General features: G+C 38.8%; 1 protein-coding gene across 12 annotated transcripts in view; it reads left to right on the top strand.

The window, feature by feature from the left end:
• PSPC1 (paraspeckle component 1) overlaps nucleotides 1–25,049 on the top strand; it is a 113,423-nt gene that overhangs the window by 20,199 nt on the left and 68,175 nt on the right. For all 12 annotated transcript variants that reach the window (XR_014013627.1, XR_014013628.1, XR_014013629.1 and 9 more), the window contains exons 5-6: nucleotides 5,948–6,032; nucleotides 13,756–13,861. Coding sequence is in view for 2 of the 12 variants with exons in the window: in XM_081214946.1 (XP_081071072.1) it covers nucleotides 5,948–6,032; nucleotides 13,756–13,861 (191 nt within the window). In the remaining 10 variants the exon portion in view is untranslated. The remainder of the gene's footprint in view (nucleotides 1–5,947; nucleotides 6,033–13,755; nucleotides 13,862–25,049) is intronic.

Raw genomic sequence — 25,049 nt, 5'->3', positions numbered from 1 at the left:
CCGGACATGCAGGCTCAGCGGCTGTGGCTCATGGGCCCAGCCGCTCCGCGGCATGTGGGATCCTCCCGGACCAGGGCACGAACCCGTGTCCCCTGCATTGGCAGGCGGACTCTCAACCGCTGTGCCACCAGGGAAGCCCCTGCTCATCCTCTTTTAATTGACTTCTAGGTCTCTTTCCAGCTTGTTAGTAAAAACGGTGCTGCAGTGAATATGTATATATCTTAGCAAATTTTTGTAAATGTTGATTCTTACTGGACACACCAGTTCCTTTTAACAATTGCTTCATTTCTATCTTACTGCTGTTTATGTAGTCCTTTCTAGATCCAAATCCCATTATACTTAATACAGGTTATTTTTTTGCTTCACTATCTGTTTTTGATCATGAGTATAGGAGGCAGTTCCTGAATTTTCATTATGGTTGTTTTTGTATTACCTTTGTTACTGTAATGATATAACTCAATAGAACTGCCATTCATTTTGCTATTACTCTGTCCTCCTCTATCGGGGGATTTTATATTTTATGTATCTTTTTGTACTGATAAATAATAGGAGTATAGTTTCTTTAAATATCTTAAAAAAATTTTTTTTAAATTTATTTATTTATTATTTTTGGCCGTGTTGGGTCTTCGTTGCTGCGTGCGGGCTTTCTCTAGTTGCTGCTAGCGGGAGCTACTCTTCGTTGCGGTGCACGAGCTTCTCACTGCAGTCGCTTCCCTTGTTGCCGAGCACGGGCTCTAGGCATGCAGGCTTCAGTAGTTGTGGTTTGTGGGCTCTAGAGTGCAGGCTCAGTAGTTGTGGCGTACAGGCTTAGTTGCTCCGCGGCATGTGAGATCTTCCCGGACCAGGGCTCAAGCCTGTGTCCCCTGCATTGGCAGGCAGATTCTTAACCATTGAGCCACCAGAGAAGTCCTCATGATTTTATACTTTAAACCCTCTCTTGAATGGTGTAAAATTCATGCTTCTTTCTCCCCTTTCTTAAGTACTTGATAGTATGTTTCTGTGGGAAAGTCTGAGATAAACCTGGATTTTTTTCCCTTCTTGTGACTTGATCCTTTTAACAGGCTTCCATATGAATTCTTTTAAGGTTCAGTAACTTATCCAGGATATGTTTTCCGCCCAAATATTTTGTTATGAGAAATTTTAAACATAAAAATGTTGAAAGAGGGGAAATCCCTGGTGGTCCAGTTTTTAGGACTCTGCGCTTCCATTGCAGAGGGGGTGTGTTCGATCCCTGGTTGGGGAACTAAGATCCCACAAGCCGCATGGTGTGGCCAAAAAAAAAAAAAAAAAAAGTTCAAAGAATTTTAAGGTATTTAATACTTAGATTTTGTTACTAACATTTTACTATACTTGTTTTATTACATCTTTCCATCTGTCCAGTCTTATATCCCAGATGTATCTTATTGTACACCATCATACTTTTCTTGGGACCAGATGTGCCCTTTCAATTCAGTTCTTATATTTCGAGGAAGGAGCTGTGTTAGATCAGAGAGCATATGTTTAGTCTTCATGACTTGAAGGATATTACATTGAGAGAACACTTTCCTACAGTCTAGCAAATCAGACTTAAAATTTGTCCATATTCCCCTCTATTCCCTTTTCGCTGTACCCGTATTTATGATCTATTGAAATTATAGATACAGTTTTATGTCTGTTAGGTACGCAGTTTTAAATGTTATTTGGTCTAGTAGTGAGTAGTGCTGCAGCTGATATTTTATGTCTGTGGATGTCTTTGGATTTTTTTTTTTTTTTTTTGGCCACGTGCGACTTGCACGATCTTAGTTCCCCGGCAGGGTTGAACCTGGGCCCCTGCAGTGAAAGCACCAAGTCCTAACCACTGGACTGCCAGGGAATTCCTGGATTATTTTTATAAGAAAAATTCCTATGAGTGTGATTTACTGGGTTAAAGGATAAAAAGCACCTCAGGTTACATGTTTTTTGGGTAATATTTTCCTCCAGAAGAATATTATCATGGCAGTATACAAATATATAAGCTTTAGTGAAATTTCAGGAACTCTGGATATTAGCAACTTAAAGGAAATAATTTGGAAAATGTAAAATGGTAGTTTTGTTTTAAGTTGATAGTGTTCCTCATGACTGTTAGATAATGTGCTTATCTGATAATTTGATTGTCAGATCCTCTGAGCTAATTATTATACCCATGTTACTGGTGAGAAAGCACGATCTGAGACGTTAAAGCACCTGTCTTAACTGGCCCAGCTTAAAAGGAGAAGATCCAGGTGTCAGAAAACATTCATGTTCTTTTCCTATTCCTTTTCATGGGGGAAAATATAATTTTACATTTATTACTATATGTGCCCCTGATTTAAGAACAGCTAACCTACAAAATCAATAATAAAACTGTTACAGGATGCACTGTATTGACTTTCTTGGGTAATTAATGATAGTAAGATACTTCCCATGCTTTGGCTTATTGAAGCATTTCCCCTTAGGAATATAAATAGATAGTATATTTTTGGTCTTTACAAGTCTCGCCAACTATAGAAATTATACGGTAGTTATGCGGTCTCAATGTTGGTTGCAGAATGGAGTCATCTAGGGAGCTTCAAAAAAAATACTCATATCTGGTCCACATCCCAAGAGATTTTGATTTAATTGGTCTATGGTTAAAAGGTACTTCAGTAATTCTAATGAGCAGTCAATGTTGACAGCTAATGGTAAAAATGTTTGAACTTAATTGTAGTTATGTTTGGGTTTTAAGATAGCTAAATGGGGCTTCCCTGGTGGCGCAGTGGTTGAGAGTCCGCCTGCTGATGCAGGGGACACGGGTTCGTGCCCCGGTCCAGGAAGATCCCACATGCCGCAGAGCGGCGAGGCCCGTGAGCTATGGCCGCTGAGCCTGCGCGTCTAGAGCCTGTGCTCCACAACGGGAAAGGCCACAACAGTGAGAGGCCCGCGTACGCAAAAAAAAAAAAAAAAAAAAGTTCAAAGAATTTTAAGGTATTTAATACTTAGATTTTGTTACTAACATTTTACTATACTTGTTTTATTACATCTTTCCATCTGTCCAGTCTTATATCCCAGATGTATCTTATTGTACACCATCATACTTTTCTTGGGACCAGATGTGCCCTTTCAATTCAGTTCTTATATTTCGAGGAAGGAGCTGTGTTAGATCAGAGAGCATATGTTTAGTCTTCATGACTTGAAGGATATTACATTGAGAGAACACTTTCCTACAGTCTAGCAAATCAGACTTAAAATTTGTCCATATTCCCCTCTATTCCCTTTTCGCTGTACCCGTATTTATGATCTATTGAAATTATAGATACAGTTTTATGTCTGTTAGGTACGCAGTTTTAAATGTTATTTGGTCTAGTAGTGAGTAGTGCTGCAGCTGATATTTTATGTCTGTGGATGTCTTTGGATTTTTTTTTTTTTTTTTTGGCCACGTGCGACTTGCACGATCTTAGTTCCCCGGCAGGGTTGAACCTGGGCCCCTGCAGTGAAAGCACCAAGTCCTAACCACTGGACTGCCAGGGAATTCCTGGATTATTTTTATAAGAAAAATTCCTATGAGTGTGATTTACTGGGTTAAAGGATAAAAAGCACCTCAGGTTACATGTTTTTTGGGTAATATTTTCCTCCAGAAGAATATTATCATGGCAGTATACAAATATATAAGCTTTAGTGAAATTTCAGGAACTCTGGATATTAGCAACTTAAAGGAAATAATTTGGAAAATGTAAAATGGTAGTTTTGTTTTAAGTTGATAGTGTTCCTCATGACTGTTAGATAATGTGCTTATCTGATAATTTGATTGTCAGATCCTCTGAGCTAATTATTATACCCATGTTACTGGTGAGAAAGCACGATCTGAGACGTTAAAGCACCTGTCTTAACTGGCCCAGCTTAAAAGGAGAAGATCCAGGTGTCAGAAAACATTCATGTTCTTTTCCTATTCCTTTTCATGGGGGAAAATATAATTTTACATTTATTACTATATGTGCCCCTGATTTAAGAACAGCTAACCTACAAAATCAATAATAAAACTGTTACAGGATGCACTGTATTGACTTTCTTGGGTAATTAATGATAGTAAGATACTTCCCATGCTTTGGCTTATTGAAGCATTTCCCCTTAGGAATATAAATAGATAGTATATTTTTGGTCTTTACAAGTCTCGCCAACTATAGAAATTATACGGTAGTTATGCGGTCTCAATGTTGGTTGCAGAATGGAGTCATCTAGGGAGCTTCAAAAAAAATACTCATATCTGGTCCACATCCCAAGAGATTTTGATTTAATTGGTCTATGGTTAAAAGGTACTTCAGTAATTCTAATGAGCAGTCAATGTTGACAGCTAATGGTAAAAATGTTTGAACTTAATTGTAGTTATGTTTGGGTTTTAAGATAGCTAAATGGGGCTTCCCTGGTGGCGCAGTGGTTGAGAGTCCGCCTGCTGATGCAGGGGACACGGGTTCGTGCCCCGGTCCAGGAAGATCCCACATGCCGCAGAGCGGCGAGGCCCGTGAGCTATGGCCGCTGAGCCTGCGCGTCTAGAGCCTGTGCTCCACAACGGGAAAGGCCACAACAGTGAGAGGCCCGCGTACGCAAAAAAAAAAAAAAAAAAAAAAGATAGCTAAATGTTTTCTCAACTGGCATGTTATCAGAATCACCTGGTTCCTATCCCATATACCAAGCAGACTTTCTTGAGCAGAGTCCGAAAATCTTAAAAAAAAAAATTTTTTTTTTTAAGTTTCTCAGTTGAGGCTGAACAGCCAGGTTTGCAATGCTGGCATTTTGGAAAGAGCTTTGCAATAAGGATAGATATGGCTATACATCCCAGTTGAACCATGTAGTGGCTGGATGGCTAGAGCACATTCATAATCTGTCTGGATCTTTTTTCTTTGACATAATTAATACATAATTCAATCTGTAGGGAGGATAATACCTTGTTATAATTATGATGCCTGTGTTGTTATGGTTAAGATGTTTAGAGTTATTGGCACATGAAATATTAACTTTAACTGTTAAGTATTATGTTAAATGAATTCTGAATATAGCAATTTATTAAACATTCAATTAAGATAATATATGTTCATTTTAGAAATTTCAGGTAACATGATTATAGAAAAAGGAAATAAAAACAACCAATACTTGTGTTATTCAGGGTATTCATATATCTGTATATGTGTATGTATATATTTTATGCATGCGTGCACATGTAATTTGGTAAGATAGTACAAATAATTTTAATACTTGGGAAGTTTATCCACTGCTTCTCAGATGTGCAAAACAAATGTATCTTTCATTATCTTATTCTGCAGTGGAACCCCTGTTCTTGATGATGTGACACGGGTTGGTGACAGTGGGAATGCTCGTCCTGTTTAAAGTGGTCTTGTTCACATCAGTGTTCAGCCCTTTTCCCCTTTCAGGAACTATCTCCTCATTGCCCTCCTTCATACGATACAGACTTGATGCAGGAGGAAACCTGATTGTGTTGCGAGGGATGTTTTTGAGTTTTATGCCATGTCCTATCTCATTATCTGTACTGTTTGGTCTGGTTCTTACGTGCCCTCTGCTGATGGTTCTCAAGGCATCTTTTTGGGCTTTGAACTTGCTGCTGAAAAAAATTCTAATTTGTTTAAAACTATGTAAATGAAAATGTAACTACTATTCTGTTTTTAATATGTTCCAGGCCCTGTGTTACAACAGTTACTACCCATTTTAATTTCTTAATATCAGGATGGATTTATTATTTTCTTCATACACATAAAGAAACGGGCCCGGAAGGGATAGCACCTTATTGCACAGCTTAGGGTCTTTCACTGTAAACTGATGTGGCAGACAAGAGAGCAGCTAGGTGCACGAGGATGAATAAGTTACTACATATATTGCCGGTCACGGAGCCTCCATATGCTTATGAATATAAAAATACAGAAGGGGAAGCTAAAAATACTAATCTGTAATCAATATCTTGTAGATTTAATGAGGCGTCAAGAGGAACTCAGACGCTTAGAAGAACTCAGAAACCAAGAGCTGCAAAAACGGAAGCAAATACAACTGAGGTAAAGGACATCATTGTAACATACACGTGAATATATGTAGCTTTCATTATGTATGTTATGAATAAAACTCCCAATGCCTGTTATCAACAACTTATATAACTTGGAAAATACAGGGAAGAAAACCAAAATTGTCCATTTCTGACCAGATTTAGGGAATTACTCCAGAAGATAACATAAATCTTTGAGATAACATAAATCTTTGTTATTCTATGTTTTTTATAGCTGATTATGGACACTTTCCAGACAGTGTGAACTTACATAAAGGGCTTAGGCATTATTTCGTAGAATTTATTGTAAGACTGCACCAGGATTTACGGGGCCATTTTTCCAGAGATGGATACATTTGCATTGATCTGAGTTTTTTTTCATGTGTATACTACTACTCTGAATGCCATTAAGCATTTTTGTACTTCTGATAATTTGTTTAAAAATGATATCTGGAATCCATGGTAAAAAGGGTATGGGCATTAAAGATCTCAGTACATAATAGAGAACTGTGATGGGCAACTTAAAATCTTTTAGGTTAAGTAAGGAAGTTTAAGGGAGTAGTTGATCCAAGATATAGAAACAAAAATTAACAGCTTTTCTTGTAACTGCAATATTCAGTTGTAAAATATGAGATAAGTATTACTCTTACAAGTTTCAAAAGTCATAATTAGGGGCTTCCCTGGTGGCGCAGTGGTTGAGAGTCCGCCTGCCGATGCAGGAGTTACGGGTTCGTGCCCCGGTCCAGGAGGATCCCACATGTTGCGGAGAGGCTGGGCCCGTGAACCATGGCCACTGAGCCTGTACGTCTGGAGCCTGTGCGCCACAACAGTGAGAGGCCCGCGTACCGCAAAAAAAAAAAAAAGTCATAATTAGGAATTGCTATAAACAAAGCTATGATAGATTAAAGCAAACTTAAACTTTTGTTTTGGAAGTGCTGTAAAAGTAGTAAGTGCTTGGGCTTCCCTGGTGGTGCAGTGGTTGAGAGTCCGCCTACCGATGCAGGGGATGCGGGTTCGTGCCCCGGTCCGGGAAGATCCCACAAGCCGCGGAGCGGCGAGGCCCATGAGCCATGGCCGCTGAGCCTGCGCGTCCGGAGCCTGTGCTCCGCAATGGGAGAGGCCACAACAGTGAGAGGCCTGCGTACCGCAAAAAAAAAAAAAAAAAAGTAGTAAGTGCTTGTGACAGGAAGTTAGGTGCTCATGGGAAATAAAGAAAGTAAAAAACTGTTAATGAGTTTGAAGTGTCTTCACGGTCAGGAGATAGGTACTAGACTGTATATTTTAGTGTGTTTTTTCCAACTTTATACCTGATTATACCAACGTTTGTGTATTTCTGTCTTGGTACTACTCTGATTTTACTCTAACCTACTTATTCTCAATTTATGGTACTTGGTGGGCAGCATCAGCATTCTAACCTAGGAGATTGTTAGGAAGTCTCAAGCCTTCCCTCTGAACTACTGAATCATAAGCTGATTCACCTGTGCTTTGGTAAATCCTCCAGGTGACTCTGGTGCATCCTAAAGTTTGAGAACCACTGGTGTAAATAACTCCCGCCATGAACTTCTTACACGAGGGACCTTTTTCAGTTTCTTTCTTGTTGCTTCTTTCCACTTCATGTAAATGTGTTAAAGTCTCTTCTACTTGTACAAAGAAAAGGAAACCTCCTCTCCCCTAACATAAACCTACCTGAATCCAGCTTTCTTCTCTTACATTTATCCTTGACAAGTAGGCTTTTAAGGTTAGTGCCCTATACTAGTGTGCTAAAATAATAAGTAATTAAAACTAAACAATGTGGGGTGCAAACTACTATGTATGGAATGGATAAACAACAGGGTCCTACTGTATAGCACAGGGAGCTATATTCAATATCCTGTAATAAGCCATAATGGAAAAGAATATGAAAAAGAATATATATGTATAACTGAATCACTTCGCTGTACACCTGAAACTAACATTGTAAATCAACTGTACTTCAGTCAACAAAAAGAAAAACAAAAACAAGAAAAAAACAATCAATGTGGGAGAACCCAAAGTAGGGTATAAAAATATAACAGATGAACTTAACTATATTATATATAGATGGACAGCACTGTCACACTGGAAGGAGATGGGGAAGAAAGTAAGGAACCTAAATAACTTTGGAAAACCATATCTTGATTGCATACTATAGGCTAGTGGCAAGAACAATATGTAAATTCTGTAATCTAGTTAGTAAGTGTATTTCTCATAGGGATATAGATTTGCAGTTCTGAAACTATATACTTTTTTTCTCTCTTTGATCAAGACTTTATTGAAAATAATGTATATACTTTTTTAAGTCAATGTATTAGTACAGATTAATATGAACCAGGTTTCTCATTGTTGGAGAAAGAAAGAAGGGAGAAAGGCTAAAATTAAAATGACTCCTGTGATGTTCAATGGGGAATCTAAGTATCAGTATGAACTGAGTGGCATTTAATCTAGACAGATACAGAAATATAGATGTGTATATATACATCGGTTCATATACATATACATATTTCCTAGCCCTGTCCATCCAGAAGCAGTGATGCCTCAGGAACAATGAGCTCATCTGATGCCCAGATTGTTGTTTCTGAGCACCATTCTCCAGTAAAGGGAACCAGGGCTTTTTGGAGAAGTGGTTGATTCCAGGATTGAAAAGTCTAAGATGAGCCTGACAAATCTTGTGTCAGAGAGAAGCAAAGTACTTGAACAAGGCTAGGGCACGTTGAGAGAACACAGGAGCCAAACTGAAGGCGCTCCTAAGGGCCAAAGTTGGAACAGTTTCAACAACAAAATAAAAAATGGTAGTATTAGATTTTACACTGTTGAATAAAGTAAATATCCATGAGTTTGTGCTGATAGAAGTTATTTAATGAGTAAGTAAATAAATGGGGAGAATTGACAACTCTTCCTTAGTTGTTAGAAGTAGAATTCCAAATAATAAATGTGAAATGAGCCTGAGAGAAAAATTACCAGTGGGTGAATACTGCAGTAATACAGGCACATCTTGGAGATACTATGGGTTTGGTTCCGGACCAGCACAATATATTGCAATAAAGTGAGTTTTTTTGTTTCACAGTGCATATAAAAGCTACCTTTATACTGTACTGTAGTGTTTTAAGTGTGCAATAGCATGATGTCTTAAAAAACAATGTGTGTACCTTAATTAAAAATACTTTCTTGCTAAAAAATGCTAACCATCTGACAATACAGGGTTGGCACAAAACTTCAGTGTGCAAAAGCAATATGCAATTTTTGGGAAGGGCAATAAAATGAGGCACTATAGTTGTTTCATTCAAGATTTCCCAGTAGGTGCTAAGGTTGTTGCACAAAACTTGGGATACAGGATTTGTGGAGTCTCAAATTTGTATGAGTTACAAATGGAAACATAGTAAATTTGAAGTGGAGAAGCCCAGCAGATACCACCATTACCAAGTGTTTAGGTTCGTATCACCCTTAATAAGACACGGACACCAGGAACCCCTTGATATGATGCACCCAGAAGCATACATTGTCATTTCTGTGGTTTTCTTGCCAAAGCTTCATAACCTTATGCTAGTCGTGAGAAAACTTAAGACAAACCTAAATTGAAGGACACTACAAAATAATCAGTTCTCTTTAAAAGTGTCAAGGTCATGAAAGACCAGGAAACACTGAAGTGTTACAGACTCGAGGAGACTAAAGGGAAATAATAACTAAATGCAATGTGAGATTCTGGATAGGGTCCTGGAACAGAAGAAGGGGACATAGTGGGGAAACTGGTGAAATTTGAGTAAGACCTAGAGTTGAACTGTAGCAGTGTACCATTGTGAATTCCTGGTTTTCATAATTGTACTACGGTTATGGAAGATGTTAATATTAGGGGATGCCGCATGAGGGAGATACAGGAACTCTGTACTATTTTTGCAACTTTTCTGTAAGTTTAAAATTAGTTGGAAATAAAAAAATGAAAAAGAGGACTCTAGGTACTGGGGATACAGTGGAAAACAAAAGACACAAGCTCTGCTGGTGTGGCACTTAGGTATTCTGGGAGGGAGGCAGACATTAGTTGGAAACATCAGATTATTAAAAAGAAAGTGAAGCGCACAAAATAGAACGCAGTACTTACTGGAATTTTTAATAGGTTACTTGTTTCATAATTGAAATATTGGTTGCTTGGTGCTTCCCTGGTGGTGCAGTGGTTGAGAGTTCGCCTGCTGATGCAGGGGACGCGGGTTCGTGCCCCGGTCCGGGAAGATCCCACATGCCACGGAGCGGCTGGGCCTGTGAACCATGGCTGCTGAGCCTGCGCGTCCGGAGCCTGTGCTCCGCAATGGGAGAGGCCACAACAGTGAGAGGTCCTCATAAAACAAACAAACACACACACACACACACACACACACACACACACACTCCTGCCCTTGCACACACACATTTTATATATATATATATATATCCTGCCCTTGCAGCACAAAGCAAATAAAAATGTAGGTTTGCAGAGGTTGGTCTGACTCAGGAGGCTACCACGTGAGACAGCCAGGGAGTCTGGACACGGCCTTTTTGTTTACCTTAGTTGGAAGACTGAAAAAACTGCTTGAGAAAATATATTTGAAAGAAATTAAATACTTTGGAGCATACAACATTTTCTGGTTTCATTTCAGTGCTACAAATAAGTTTTCGTGGGTCACTTCTTCAGGGGCTTTGACAGTGCAGGCGGACAGGGCTTAGGTGGGCTGGTTCAGGCTGTAACTGGCCCACTTGGCGCTTGTTCATTTGTTCTCTTCTTTCCTTCCTCCCTCCTAGTCACTCATCTACCCATCCATCCATTCTTTCCCTTTTTATGTCGTTTGACAAAGTATAAAGGTCATCAGATGGACTGAGGCCTTTGGTGGGTGTGGAGGCCATAGTGCTGGACTGGAACTAAGAGCAGGACATTTTTATATCAGTCGTATCATAGCTTAGTGCCTAGAGCCTCTCAGGTTTCAAAGTCCTATTAAAATATGAGACAATTAGTGGGCTTCCAATTAAAATAAATTGTAAAATGGAGGTTTTATCAGTTTCCAATTAAGTATAACATGAAGGGTGTTAAAATTCGTCATGCTTCTTTACTTATTAGTTTCATTTGTGAATATAACCTGGGAAATTATCCTTGATCCAAAGAGACATTAAATATAAATATAATTGTTAAAGCACCTTGTGGAAGGAAAAAAATTAAAAGCAAACATATGTACAGTAGGGAATGTTCCTATATGTTGTCTGTAAATTTATATTATGGAATTGTCAGTGTGGTGTAATCACAAAATAAAGTAGAAACTCTGGAATTTATAGACAATGGAGTGGAAGAAAAAAATAGCAAATGTTTAAAGTGATTTTATACCTTTTTACCATATTTTTTCTCCAGATATAAATGTAGTCTCACATTTTATCAGAAAAAAATTGCTCTAACAATGGGGAGAAGTACATTATAAATTTTGTTTAAAATATCTTTTAAATTAAAAATGTTATGGCAATACATGTTTAAAAAAACTCACATGATACGTATGTGTACAAAAGAAAAAGGGCAAATGCTCTTGTCTCCCCAGATTATCCCCAGTGTGATAGAAGCTCTCATACTCTCTTCTTTGCTCGTACAAATGGTTTTTAGATGCAGCAATAGGAATACTATTGTTTTGCTTGCCTTTTTTCTGACACTGTACCTTAGACATTGTTTCATGTCAGCAAATGCAAATCTGCCTCTTTGTAATGGTTGTATTGTGTTCCTTGTCCGTCATTTGTAATTGAATGTCTTCAACCTTTTGCCTTTAATTAATGTACAGTCTTGTATCTGTGTGTATACATTCTTGCACACATGTATAGATATTTCTGTTTAGTTTACTGGAAATGGATTTGCACACATAAAATTGTTTGCTACACGTTGGTCCTCAACAAAGTCATTTTTGCAATCTTGAAGACCAAAAAGCTTTGAGTATCATTTAGTGGCAAGATCTGACATGAGCCTGTTTGATGCAAAACCTGACCCGTTTTACGTTGCGGTCATGCCAAACCTTTGTTATATTCGTAGAATGTGAGTGTTCATCTTACTACAGAAGTATTAATGGTGTTGATTATTGGGTACTGCTGGGATATCATAATAGATCCTACTGGGGATATCATAATAGTATATTAACCCTTTTTAAAGTCGGAAAAACACATGTGGCCTTAGAGTTTTTGAATAAGGGAATTTTTGCTGTCACTAAGTACATTTTCAGCAGTGTACGAACATGAAAGTATTTTCTTAGCCATAAAATTTATGAGTGTGTTAATGTACTAGAAATGGATTAACCGGTTTATTGGAATATTCTGTTTCCTTGAATAGAGTTGTGTACTGGGGACTTAGATATCTCAAAATAGTCTAGATTTTACTTGAAATACCTTAGGAACATTGTCTTGTTACTTGCACATGGTCTGATATGAAGTCCTAACAGCCTGTTTTCTTGCTGGCTGTGGGTGAAAATGCCATTTCTTTCAGTTCAGGTATTGTGTTTGGTGTACAAAACAACAAAAACGAAGTATTTATACTTGGTGTAAAAGGGTGCTTATAAGAGTAGCCTGGAAAATGAGGCCTGCTGAGGGGGCATCAGCATTATATAGTCTTCGCTATTTAAATTACTTTTTTGCTTTTGAGTGGAGACCATATATATTTGAGTTTGCATTGATTTAAATGTCAGTATAATGTCACACTATTACTTTAATATTATTTTGTAGGTTTTCCCTCTTAATCATATTGTAACTAATTATGATTTAATAGTAATCCTGCACATACATACCTTTTTTGTTTGTTTTGTAGTTGTTGTTCCATGCTTGATATCTCTGAGGCAGAGGTTGGCATACTTTTTCTGGGAAAGGGCTACATGGTAAATATTTTAGGCTTTTCATGTCATATGGTCTGTGTCTCAACTGTTCAGCACTGCTCTAGCCCAAAGGTAGCCACAGACAGTGAGGGAATGATTGTCCCGTAAAACTTAATTTGCGAAAACAGGTGGTATGCAGACACCTGCTCCAGGTGCATACTTTCCTCAGTGCATTAATGAAATGGGGGAGAGAACGTTAAGGCTTCCTTTTGCACATAGTAGAATTTTTGTCTAGGCAGTGTGGTCCTTTACAGTGGCTTGTATTGGAATAGGTTCTGAGTGTCTTTAAGAACTAACTCTGCTGTGCCAGTGGTGAATCCCAGGCTTTCTCTTTGTACAGTAATAGAGTACTGGTTTGAGCTTTTGGTTTCTGGAGTTTTTGACTGTAAGCACATAATTATCCTAGTTATATGCTGTTACTTTACTTTTTTTTTTTTTTTGCGGTACGTGGGCCTCTCACTGTTGTGGCCTCTCCCGTGGCGGAGCACAGGCTCCGGACGCGCAGGCTCAACGGCCATGGCTCACGGGCCCAGCCGTTCCGCGGCATGTGGGATCCTCCCGGACCGGGGCACGAACCCGTGTCCCCTGCATCGGCAGGCGGACTCTCAACCACTGTGCCACCAGGGAAGCCCTACTTTACTTTTTTGATTGACCCTAGATAAATTATTTTATTGGTTTGTTTGATTTATTAATGGTTTAGAGCAAAATAAGAGGAAGGTAAACTGGTAAGCCACTCGTTATCACAGATTTGGCATAATGTATAAATAAATGATAAACATAAATGATTTTGTTTTACCTGAAATAAAATACCGTATTATGGTGTATATGTCAACCACCCTGAGTTTTTATTTACAAATCTCTCAGGCATGAGGAAGAGCACCGTCGTCGTGAAGAGGAGATGATCCGACACAGAGAACAGGAGGAGCTGAGGCGACAGCAGGAGGGCTTTAAGCCAAACTATATGGAAAATGTGAGTAAAGTGCTGGCTAACTAAAGCGAGTTCACATTGTCAGGTGGATGATACATGTTGAGAACTCCTAGATTCTGCTGTGTGTAGTAATGTCTTTTCTGCTCTTTCTGAATTCGTCGTGTTTATGTTAAACTAACGAATTTCTTAACCTCTTACAGGTAGTAAGTTAAAATTAGTTTCTGAAGATAATCATGCTTTATGAAGTGAACATTAAATTTTTCTCCATTTTACTTTATCTGTTTTTAATTCCTACTAAATTAGGAGTCTTGACAAATTCATCATCTCCACTTGACTGATTTTCACTGTTAATTGATATTAAAAATTCTTTAGTTTGGTAGACATATAGAAAAGTAGAAGTAGTATGTGCTCAACACTCAGCCATAACAGTTGTCAATACTTAGCAGATCTTTTTCATCTTTAAGTAAACCCACTTTCCCTAATTTTTTTATATGAAATCCCTGACTTCATATGATTTCATTCGTATTTCAGTATGTATCTCTAAAAGATAAGGACTCTCAAAAAATGTCTTTATCATATCTTAAAAATTGCCAGTTATTTAATATTAACCAGTAAAAGCCCCAGTTTGCCCAAGTCTTACTTTTTTTTTTTTAATTGGTTTCTTCAGATCGGTTGATAAATCCAATCATTTTAGTCTATAGGTTTTCTCTCCCTCATTTTCGTTTTTTCCTTATTTTTTTTTTTTTAAAGAAACAGCTCCTTGTATAGAGTATCTCACGTCCTGGATTTTGTTAACTGTATCCTTGCAGTGATGTTCAACAAGTTTGTTTATGCCCGAATTTCTTGTAAACTGGAGTTAGTTCCAAAGACGTTATCTGATTCAGGGTTTTGTTTTGGGGAGGCAAAATGGTAGGGCAAAAAAGGATACTTCAAATAGCTTATAACCCACAGGGTCTTAATAATAATTAACAGAGTCTCATTGTTCACCTTAGATGAATGCCAGCTTAAAAACTCATTCTAAAAAATACTTACCAGTATTTTTTTCCTCTAGCTGTTCAAAAGCCATGATTCTTTAGTAAGTAAGTTTCTGAGGCTAAATGTATTAATTCCAATCATTGGTGTCTTTTTTTCTGACTGTCTCTGTCCCTGTTCTTTTGTCCCTGGAAAATTAAAAAGATACTTAAATTAAAATGAATACAGACAGCAAAATAAATTCTAAGTAGAAGAGCAACAAGAACTTTTTATCTTGCCTTCCATCAAGTAAATATCCTTTGAATGAAAATTATATGGCATTTAAATTCAGTTAGAAAATTTTTTTATTATTTATAAGTCACACTAAAAGTTTAAATTAATAGATTTTAAAATCCCATTAGAAAATTAGCTGAGTACATTTTTTAAGCATTGTGAATTTTCTTTTTGAATAATTTCTAGCATTATTGCAATTCTCTTTTCCTCTTGGATACATAGCACTTGCATAGTGACATATTTAAACTGTGGTCTTCTCCTTTTTCATAGTTACATTTGAACATAAATCTGTTGGATTTATCAATGTGAGGATATTTTATGATGTTATAAAAGAACGTGGAATTAAAAAAATTTTTCAGGCGCATATATTTTGAAAACTAGTAACTAGCGTTTTTATTTTAAAATACAGTCAAGATGTAAACCACATGTGATATATTTCTTAGAGAAATTTTATTTCATTCCATTGAGGATTAGGAAATTCTTCCCAGTTCTTTTATGTACCTCAACGTATCTTTTTTTAAAGTGCCTGCTTATAGTAAAGTTGGTGGAATTAGCTTTCTTAATATTTTTCTGGCATAAACTTTATATTCTTGGAGCAAATGTGTAGCTATGTGTAATGATGTAAATCATTTAGGGACCAGAAGGAAATGATTAAATAAAATATATTCTGTTAAATTTAAGTTGGCTACATCATAAGCTTGATTGCAAACTCTTCATTCTTTGAAATTTCACAGTTTTAAAAAAACTTATACCAGTGTTTTTTAATATGTTCAGTGGTATTTAATATAGGTATAATTAATAAAGGACAACAGATAGTTTCGACTTTACTTTTCTACTGAAAAACTATTAGAAATGTTGCTACAGTTTAAAATTGAAATACTGCAAATTCTTAAAAACAGTCGAATGTTTCAAAATCATTTTAGTGGTGGGTAAAATTTTATAGCTCGCCAAGGAACTGTGAGAATAAACAAATTAGATACTTAAAAATATGACAGATTTATTGGCATTTCAAAAATAGATTATTTATTGTTTCACAAGTTTATGCTCTTAGAAAACTTAGATGATCAAATAAATATTTTAATATTAAGATAATTTTAAGTAGTTACTTAAAGTATGTGTTGCATATTTGAAGCATCATAAGATTAATTTGGCTGGAGCAGAGGTCTGCAAACTCTAGCCTGGAACCTCCACCCATTTTTATACCACCCTACCACGGAGCCGAGGATGGTGTTTACATTTTTAAAGGGTTGATGGACAAGGGAAAAAAAAAAAAAAAAGACTACTAAACAGAGTATTTTTGACCCACAAAACCTAAAATACTCTTTGGCCCTTTATAGAAAAAGTTTGATGAATCCTGGGCTGGAGTGTTGGTGACTTTTTTTTAAAATTAATACTCATGTTAGACCACAAAGTTACTAGGTTCTTAATTTTCTGGAAAGGAATCATAGTATGTAGTAATGGAATTAAATATCTAGGGGAAAATATAGTCTTTGTTCTATTTTTAGATTTTTTTGCTATTAGAAATTATGAATAGGCACAAGTTTTTCATCATTTTGGTATCCGTTTTATTTGGTTCCTAGCTCCATAATGCTTGTTAATATAAACTAATCAAGCACTAAAGAAATACTAACAAAAGCTCTATACTAGTCTTGACTGGTTTGTGTTAATAGAAGAAACATTGAGGCCATTGTTGCACTAGTTATTCTTCATTTACTTTGAAAACTGTCTTTGGGAAAAATTGTTAAACAATTTTAATGTTTGTTTTTGTTTTTAAAAGCTTTGAAATTAGGCCCTCTTATGTGCTTCTCTTTTCTCACTGTTCAGTATAAAGGGAGGAATCAAATGGTAAGTGTTCAGCTTGCCTGGGTAGTTAAAAGTCATGTAGGTTTACTTGGTTCATTTTAAGATGCCACTTCACATTTCTTTCTAATATTCCTGTTAGGAATATTCCAGCACAACTAATAGTATGGGCTTTGAAGTATAAAATAAATACTTTGTCTTGAATAATATATATATTTTTTAACGTAACAAAAGACACATCTGGACTTCCCTGGTGGTCCAGTGGTTAAGACTCCTCACTCCCAATGCAAGGGGCACAGGTTTGAACCGTGGTCGGGGAACTAAGACCCCACATGCTGCATAGCGCAGCCCCTGCCCTTCCCAAAAGAAAAGATGCGTCATGTCTGGTCATGGTTTATGGGGGTTTTTTTGTTGTTGTTGTTAGCTTTCAAATTTATTATAATATTATGACATACATGTGAAAAAATGTGTGTGTGTGTGTGTGTGTGTGTGTGTGTTGCACACGGGCCTCTCACTGTTGTGGCCTCTCCCGTTGCGGAGCACAGGCTCCGGATGTGCAGGCTCAGCAGCCATGGCTCACGGGCCCAGCCGCTCCGCGGCATGTGGGATCATCGCGGACCGGGGCACGAACCCGTGTCCCCTGCATTGGCAGGCGGACTCTCAACCACTGCGCCACCAGGGAAGCCCCATGTGCATATATTTTTAAGAGTTTCAAGGATATACCAGCTCTTCATCAGTTAGAAGCTGTCATTTTAATGTCATACCTTATTCCTCCTAAGAAGAAGTCATGCTCTTTGGTAATAGATCTGGTAATTATAGATTAAACATGTTAGTTTTCACTCCTGTAGCATAACACCTTTTTTTTTTTTTGCGGTACGCGGGCCTCTCACTGTTGTGGCCTCTCCTGTTGTGGAGCACAGGCTCCGGACGTGCAGGCTCAGCAGCCGTGGCTCACGGGCCCAGCCACTCCGCGGCATGTGGGATCATCGCGGACCGGGGCACGAACCCGTGTCCCCTGCATCGGCAGGCGGACTCTCAACCACTGTGCCACCAGGGAAGCCCAGCATAACACATTTTTGACTCCCATAACAATGTATATATTTTTATTCTGTGCCTTAATTACATTTAGGTTTATCTTTACCATAGTGTATTTGAACCATTTTCTAGATAGTATTTTACTAGGTTGAAATTTTCTACTTATGGCAGTTTTACAGCTTTTGAACACATCACAGAGGTTATTCTGTTACAGTAAGAATTTGTGAGACTGTTTATGATTGTTTTGTGACTTTTTAATATTAGGTTGTTTCACTTACTGTAGATTCAGTAGTTTAAACATTTAAGTACTGCTGTGTACTAGTCTTTATTTGTGGATACAGTTTGGTTTGGAGTAAAGGGGAGATTTTAATTAGAATATTTTTAAAATGCAGTTTCCTGGAGTAAACTTTGTTTTCTTGGAAAAATGAGTAAGTCATAAAATATCTAAATGTCATTCTGGCTTTAGTAGTTGTATCATGTAGTTATAAAAATACTTTCATTGGGAAAATTGGGGCAGTGCTTAGATTGGATGCTACTTTGTTTTAAAACTTAAGAAGTTTCTTTATCTGGCCTGGTAAATATTAATGTTTGATTTTTAGTGAAGAAGAGAATAGCCCTTCATATCTATTTTAAGATATATACATGAATTGATATGGAATAACTTTTATTCCTGTTTGAGTAGGTGAGACTGGCCCTCAAGAAATGAACACGTGCATAAAGACCCGAATGTGTATTATATACCAAGGCAGTAATTTGACCCATGTTCCTTAGAGGTATTCCTTTGTAGCTCCTGGGATTATTGAGCAGAGAGGCCACAGCAGATGTAGCCTGGCTAAGAGGGTAACACCTCTTCCACGGTAGTGTTTCATGTTGTGCATCATAAGCACTCAGGGAGCTTTCAAAAAATGTGGGTTCTCAGGTCTCCGTCCTACTTAATTGATTCATTTGTGATCCCAGTAGATTCTGATGGGTTGTCCATTGACAGTTTCGACTAAATACTGTAGTTTTCAATCTTTGCAGCACATCTATGGAACGTAAAAAAGAAAAATGGGGCTTCCATGGTGGCGCAGTGGTTGAGAGTCCGCCTGCCAATGCAGGGGACCACGGGTTCGTGCCCCGGTCTGGGAAGATCCCACATGCCGCAGAGCGGCTGGGCCCGTGAGCCATGGCCGCTGAGCCTGCGCGTCCGGAGCCTGTGCTCCGCAGCGGGAGAGGCCACAGCAGTGAGAGGCCCACGTACTGCAAAAAAAAAAAGAAAGAAAAATGGCTGAGATCTACTCCAGTGGGTCTGGGTTGGAGCCATGGGATCTGCATTTTAAAAAGCTCTTCAGCTTGCTTATTTTCATTGGCGGAGATCGAAAACCACTGGCCATATGTTGCAGTGAGACATATGTTGAGATGAGAATAGTAGTAGCCGTTGAATTTTATGGGATCTGGGGAGTTTTAAGGGAGAGCTCAGGGTCATTGGACATGGCAGACAGAATTCACACAGTTAACAGTATAAATGGCACAGTATTGTCTGTGAATTGTGCTCTGTGGGATTTTCGTGTGGCAACTTTTAGTTGGGCTTTCATCCTATATATGGAAGGGAGTATTATCTCAAATGATACATTAATTTTTAGTTTTTAAAATATTTCATCTGGACTGGAGGTCTACAGACTAGGGTAAGCCAGGCCAAATCTGAACACTGCCTATTTTTTTCTGAACAGCTTTATTGGAACACAGCTGTATTTATGTTTTGTTTATGGCTGCTTTGCCCCAAAATGGCAGCGTTGACTAGTGGTGACTTAACTCTAAGGCTGTGTCAAGACTGTATGGCCAGCAGAGCCTGGAATACTATCTGGCCCTTTCCCCAAAAAGTTTGCCAACCTCTGATCTCAGGCCAGTCTGAGAGTTGGGGGGGAATCTATAAAAAGTGGCTCATGTTAACCAAACTCATAAAGAGTTTGTGACTTAAAATGTAATTATATTAACTTACATGTTCTTTTCCAGTGTTTTTAGAAGGTTTATTGAGCAGAGTGTCTCATATCCTAGAACCTTGGTTCTTGGTTCTGAAGAATCCAAATTAGTATTCAGAAGGTTCATTAGTAGTCATGGTTATAAATCAGAGCAGAAGTTATGGGAAGAGCTGCCACATTTGGCCTGTTGTTTAATTTTATGCCAGTCCCTTCCTGCTTCTTGAGTGAGTCTGGTTTCTCTTATCATCATTCCTTGATTTATTTATAACCTAACCCCTCCCCCCATGTTCGCTGTACAAAACTCAGGACAGAAACTCTAGTCAGTAATGAACTTTCATTAATAGGTGCTGGCAGAGCCAACCGACCCCAGTTGTCACTTACTAATGAGGAGGTACAAACACGTTTTCTGAATTAGTTTGTGAATTTTTGAGAGAAGCTGCCATTTTGTGGTTTTCACATGGCCATCACTTCTCTTTTTCAGTAAATTATTTAGCTTTAACAAGTAATTTGGTTGTATTGAAGTAGAAGATGGCGTTATTTTGGAAGGCTAAATATCTGACACATTTGAACAAAGGACGTATTTCACAAGGGGTTTTTATAGCCTCTTCATCATCCTATGGAAATAACTGAAGAATTATTTGCTGTAGTGTTTGGAGTCAGATTTAGGTGTGGGAAGGTTATTACCTATTGCTGGTATAATGACAGCCTGCTTCTGATGGTTTGGACATGATGGTAAAAATCAGAATGGATAATAACAGTTATATTGCAGTGGCCTTGCATAGAATGCTCTAGTTGTGCCCAATTTTTGTTATTAATATGTTTTATTTATTTACTAAAATAATTTGGTTTCCTACAATGAGCGAAGAACTTTTCTGAATGTTTAAGGATGGTACATAATTGGAACTTAGACTTTTATTGTCAAATGAAAACAAAGATACATATTTGTAAGGTTAACATATACTCTAGGAAGAGATCCTTAGGATTTTGATGATTTGGGGCATTTGTGTTGAAGATATAATATCAATTTTAACCAGCTGTTGAAATCTTTGATCACTTCTCAAAAGGATTATTTAATAATTTTAATAATATCTAATTATTTGTAAGGAAAACTTTAAAATTTTCTTTCTTAACATCTTTATTGGAGTATAATTGCTTTGCAGTGGTGTGTTAGTTTCTGCTTTATGACAAAATTAATCAGCTATACATATATCCCCATATCTCCTCCCTCTTGTGTCTTCCTCCCACCCTCCCTATCCCACCCCTCTAGGTGGTCACAAAGCACCGAGCTGATCTCCCTGTGCTATGCGGCTGTTTCCCACTAGCTGTTTCACATTTGGTAGTGCATATATGTCCATGCCATTCTCTCACTTCGTCCCGGCTTACCCTTCCCCCTCCCCGTGTCCTCAAGTCCATTCTGTGCGTCTGCATCTTTATTCCTGCCTGGATACCTGTCCTGCCTGTAGGTTCTTCAGAACCATTTTCTTTTTTCTTTTTTAGATTCCATATATATGTGTCAGCATATGGTATTTATTCTTCTCTTTCTGACTTACTTCACTCTGTATGACAGACTCTAGGTCCATCCACCTCACTACAAATAACTCAATTTTGTTTCTTTTTATGGCTGAGTAATATTCCATTGTATATATGTGCCACATCTTCTTTACCCATTCATCTGTCGATGGACACTTAGGTAGCTTCCATGTCCTGGCTATTGTAAATAGAGCTGCAGTGAACATTGTGGTACGTGACTCTTTTTGAATTATGTTTTTTCTCAGGGTATATGCCCAGTAGTGGGATGGCTGGGTCGTATGGTAGTTCTATTTTTAGTTTTTTAAGGAACCTCCATACTGTTTTCCATAGTGGTTGTATCAATTTACATTCCCACCAACAGTGCAAGAGGGTTCGCTTTTCTCCACACCCTCTCCAGCATTTATCGTCTGTAGATTTTTTGATGATGGCCCATTCTGACCCATGTGAGGTGATACCTCATTGTAGTTTTGATTTGCATTTCTCTTATGATTAGTGATGTTGAGCATCCTTTCATGTGTTTGTTGGCAATCTGTGTATCTTCTTTGGAGGGATGTCTGTTTAGGTCTTCTGCCCATTTTTGGATTTTTTTTTTTTTTTTTTTTTGCGGTACGCGGACCTCTCACTGTTGTGGCTTCTCCCATTGAGGAGCACAGGCTCCGGACGCGCAGGCTCAGCAGCCATAGCTCACGGGCCCAGCCGCTCCGCGGCATGTGGGATCTTCCCGGACCAAGGCACGAACCCGTGTCCCCTGCATCAGCAGGCGGACTCTCAACCACTGCGCCACCAGGGAAGCCCCAAAATTACTTTTTTTTTTTTTTTTTTAACAGCAGGCATAAAATAAGCTGTCTCAGGCAAACCAGGATGTGTGTGGTCACCCTAATCATATGTTACGATTATAAGTAGCGTATTCCCCCTCTGTTTTATTATTCATGTTTAGAAGTCTTTTGAATGCATCCAGATTGAAATGGTTACCATGTCCTTTATATTCTTTAACCACTTCATCAGAGGACACTTTGTTGGACTTAATTATTTCTATGTCATATTAGATGACTCTAGTGTCTTCTTCGCCCTTACCTCCCATTAGAGTTACAGAGGGGCTCATATTCCACAAAAATTCCCATATCTCTTTTTCCCTCCTGGGGAGTGTGTATACTCAGCACATACATAACTTTCCCTGACTACTCACCCCAGCTGTGATCCTATATCATTTTTAATATGATTCTTTTTTAGTACTTATATTGCCATCTAATTATTTTCTCACAGTTGTCCAGTATTTGAGCCCTCTTGAGTTTTTTGAGGTCAGGAATCTTGTATTTGTTATATTGTAGTTACTGAGATGTAAATTGGGAGAGTTAAATAGTTGTTTGATGTCTTCTTTTTCAAATGACAGCGTGCAGCTCAATCATACAGTTTTGTTTTTTTTTTGCGGTACGCGGGCCTCTCACTGTTGTGGCCTCTCCCGTTGCGGAGCACAGGCTCCAGACGCACAGACAGGCTCAGCGGCCATGGCTCACGGGCCCAGCCGCTCTGCAGCATGTGGGATCTTCCCGGACCGGGGCATGAACTCGTGTCCCCTGCATCGGCAGGCGGACTCTCAACCACTGCGCCACCAGGGAAGCCCATCATACAGTTTTGAGGGTTCTTTATGAGCCACCAAAGCTCAGTATTTTTATTTAATACTAACATTTCAGATGTTCAGCATCAGTGGTTTTGAAACATAGGTGGCATTGAAACGCACCTTTGGATTTATTTTTGTAGAGTTCATAATGGAGTCACATAGTAAAGAGTAAATTTTAAATTTATTTACCTATTTATTTTTGGCTGCATTGGGTCTTCGTTGCTGCGCGCGGTCTTTCTCTAGTTGCGGCGAATGGGGGCTACTCTTTGTTGCGGTGCGTGGGCTTCTCTTGTTGCGGAGTACGGGCTCTAGGCACATGGGCTTCAGTAGTTGTGGCTCATGGGCTCTAGAGCACAGGCTTAGTAGTTGTGGCGCATGGGATTCGTTGCTCCGTGGCATGTGGGATCTTCCCGAAGCAGGGCTTGAACCTGGGACCCCTGCATTGGCAGGCGGATTCTTAACCACTGCGCCACCAGGGAAGCCCAAGAGTAAATTTTAAACAGTAAAATAACCATTTTTTTGTCCTTGGTTTTCAGCACGTAACTTTTTAGTATGCAGATTCCACTTGACTATCCCTTCAAGATAGTCTTAAACAAAGACTGGAGGTTCCCTTTAGTAGGAAAAATTTGTTCCCTGTTTTTCCTGTGTTCAAAACAGTCCTGAGCTTCATAGAGGATACAGAGGGGAATCAAGCCCAGGGTCACATCTTTTTTTTTTTTTTTTCTTCCTGGTATGCGGGCCTCTCACCATTGTGGCCTCTCCCATTGCGGAGCACAGGCTCTGGACACACAGGCTCAGCGGCCATGGCTCACAGGCCCAGCCTCTCCGCGGCATGTGGGATCTTCCCACACCGGGGCACGAACCTGTGTCCCCTGCATCGGCAGGCAAACTCTCAATCACTGCGCCACCAGGGAAGCCCAGGGCTACATCTTTGAGGATTTTAGAGTGTTTTAGGGACCGGGGACCTATGTGTGGTAGGTTAAGAGACGCAGCTAAAAAGTTCTGAGAGTTTAGGGCTTCCGTGGTGGTGCAGTGGTTGAGAGTCCGTTCGCCTGCCGATGCAGGGGACGCGGGTTAGTGTCCCAGTCCGGGAAGATCCCACATGCCGCGGAGCGGCTGGGCCCGTGAGCCATGGCCGCTGAGCCTGCTCATCTGGAGCCTGTGCTCTGCAACGGGGGAGGCCACAACAGTGAGAGGCCCGCGTACCGCAAAAAAAAAAAAAAAAAAAAAAAAGTTCTGAGAGTTTAGAGAAAATTGTATGCTGGAGAGTGAGTGAGTGTGTAGTCTCTGCACTCTTCTGGGGCTCTTTTGGGTGCATTTTAAAAACTGATGTGATTGGTTTATTTTTCCACTGTGTTGTAGGTATACCTCTGTCTTTTCATTTGAAATGGTAAGTTCTTCTAATCTTACTTGGTTCAGAATGGTCAGATCTTTTAGGTAATATTTACCTTTTTAGAGGGGTTGGAGAAGAGGAGAGTCAAGATTGGCTAATACAAGTGAACTAAAGTGAACATGTTTTTCGAAATGTCCCCTACATGCAATGCAAACAATAGGAATTTTGTTCAGTTATTAAATAGCTTGAAGTAATGACAGAAGGTTCTAGGAAGACATAAAAACTTGTTAGTTCTGCTTTGTGATTTCTTGTTGTAATATTTAGAGCACCCTACAGGAGTTATCCTACACGGTGATTATGTAAAAAAAAATTTTTTTTTAGGCCAATCAGTATCCCATATCTTCTGTACTTCATATTGAGGGCATGAAGCTCTGTAGTATCACCTGAAATGTCAGAATTTTTCTACCAAAGCGAACTAGATAAATGTGAATATCGATATCCATGTGTAATTATTAACTAACTGCTAGTGGCAGGGAGCAGAAAACTTGGGTTTGTAAGCGTGCTCTGCCGATGAAATGCATTTACTTCTGTTTGAAATTTCAAGTAATTTAAAGTAAATGGGTGAGTTTGCCTCTGTCTTATGATATCCTCCACTACGCTGTGCACCACGTTTCAAATCCTGTCTTTTCTGGTTATAAATTTGCCACGATT

This window comes from Mesoplodon bidens (assembly GCF_964165515.1).
Source record: "Mesoplodon bidens genome assembly, chromosome: 17".
NCBI classification, from domain to species: domain Eukaryota; kingdom Metazoa; phylum Chordata; class Mammalia; order Artiodactyla; family Ziphiidae; genus Mesoplodon; species Mesoplodon bidens.
Note: the sequence above shows the minus strand (reverse complement) of the source record. Positions and strands in the feature narration are given on the sequence as shown.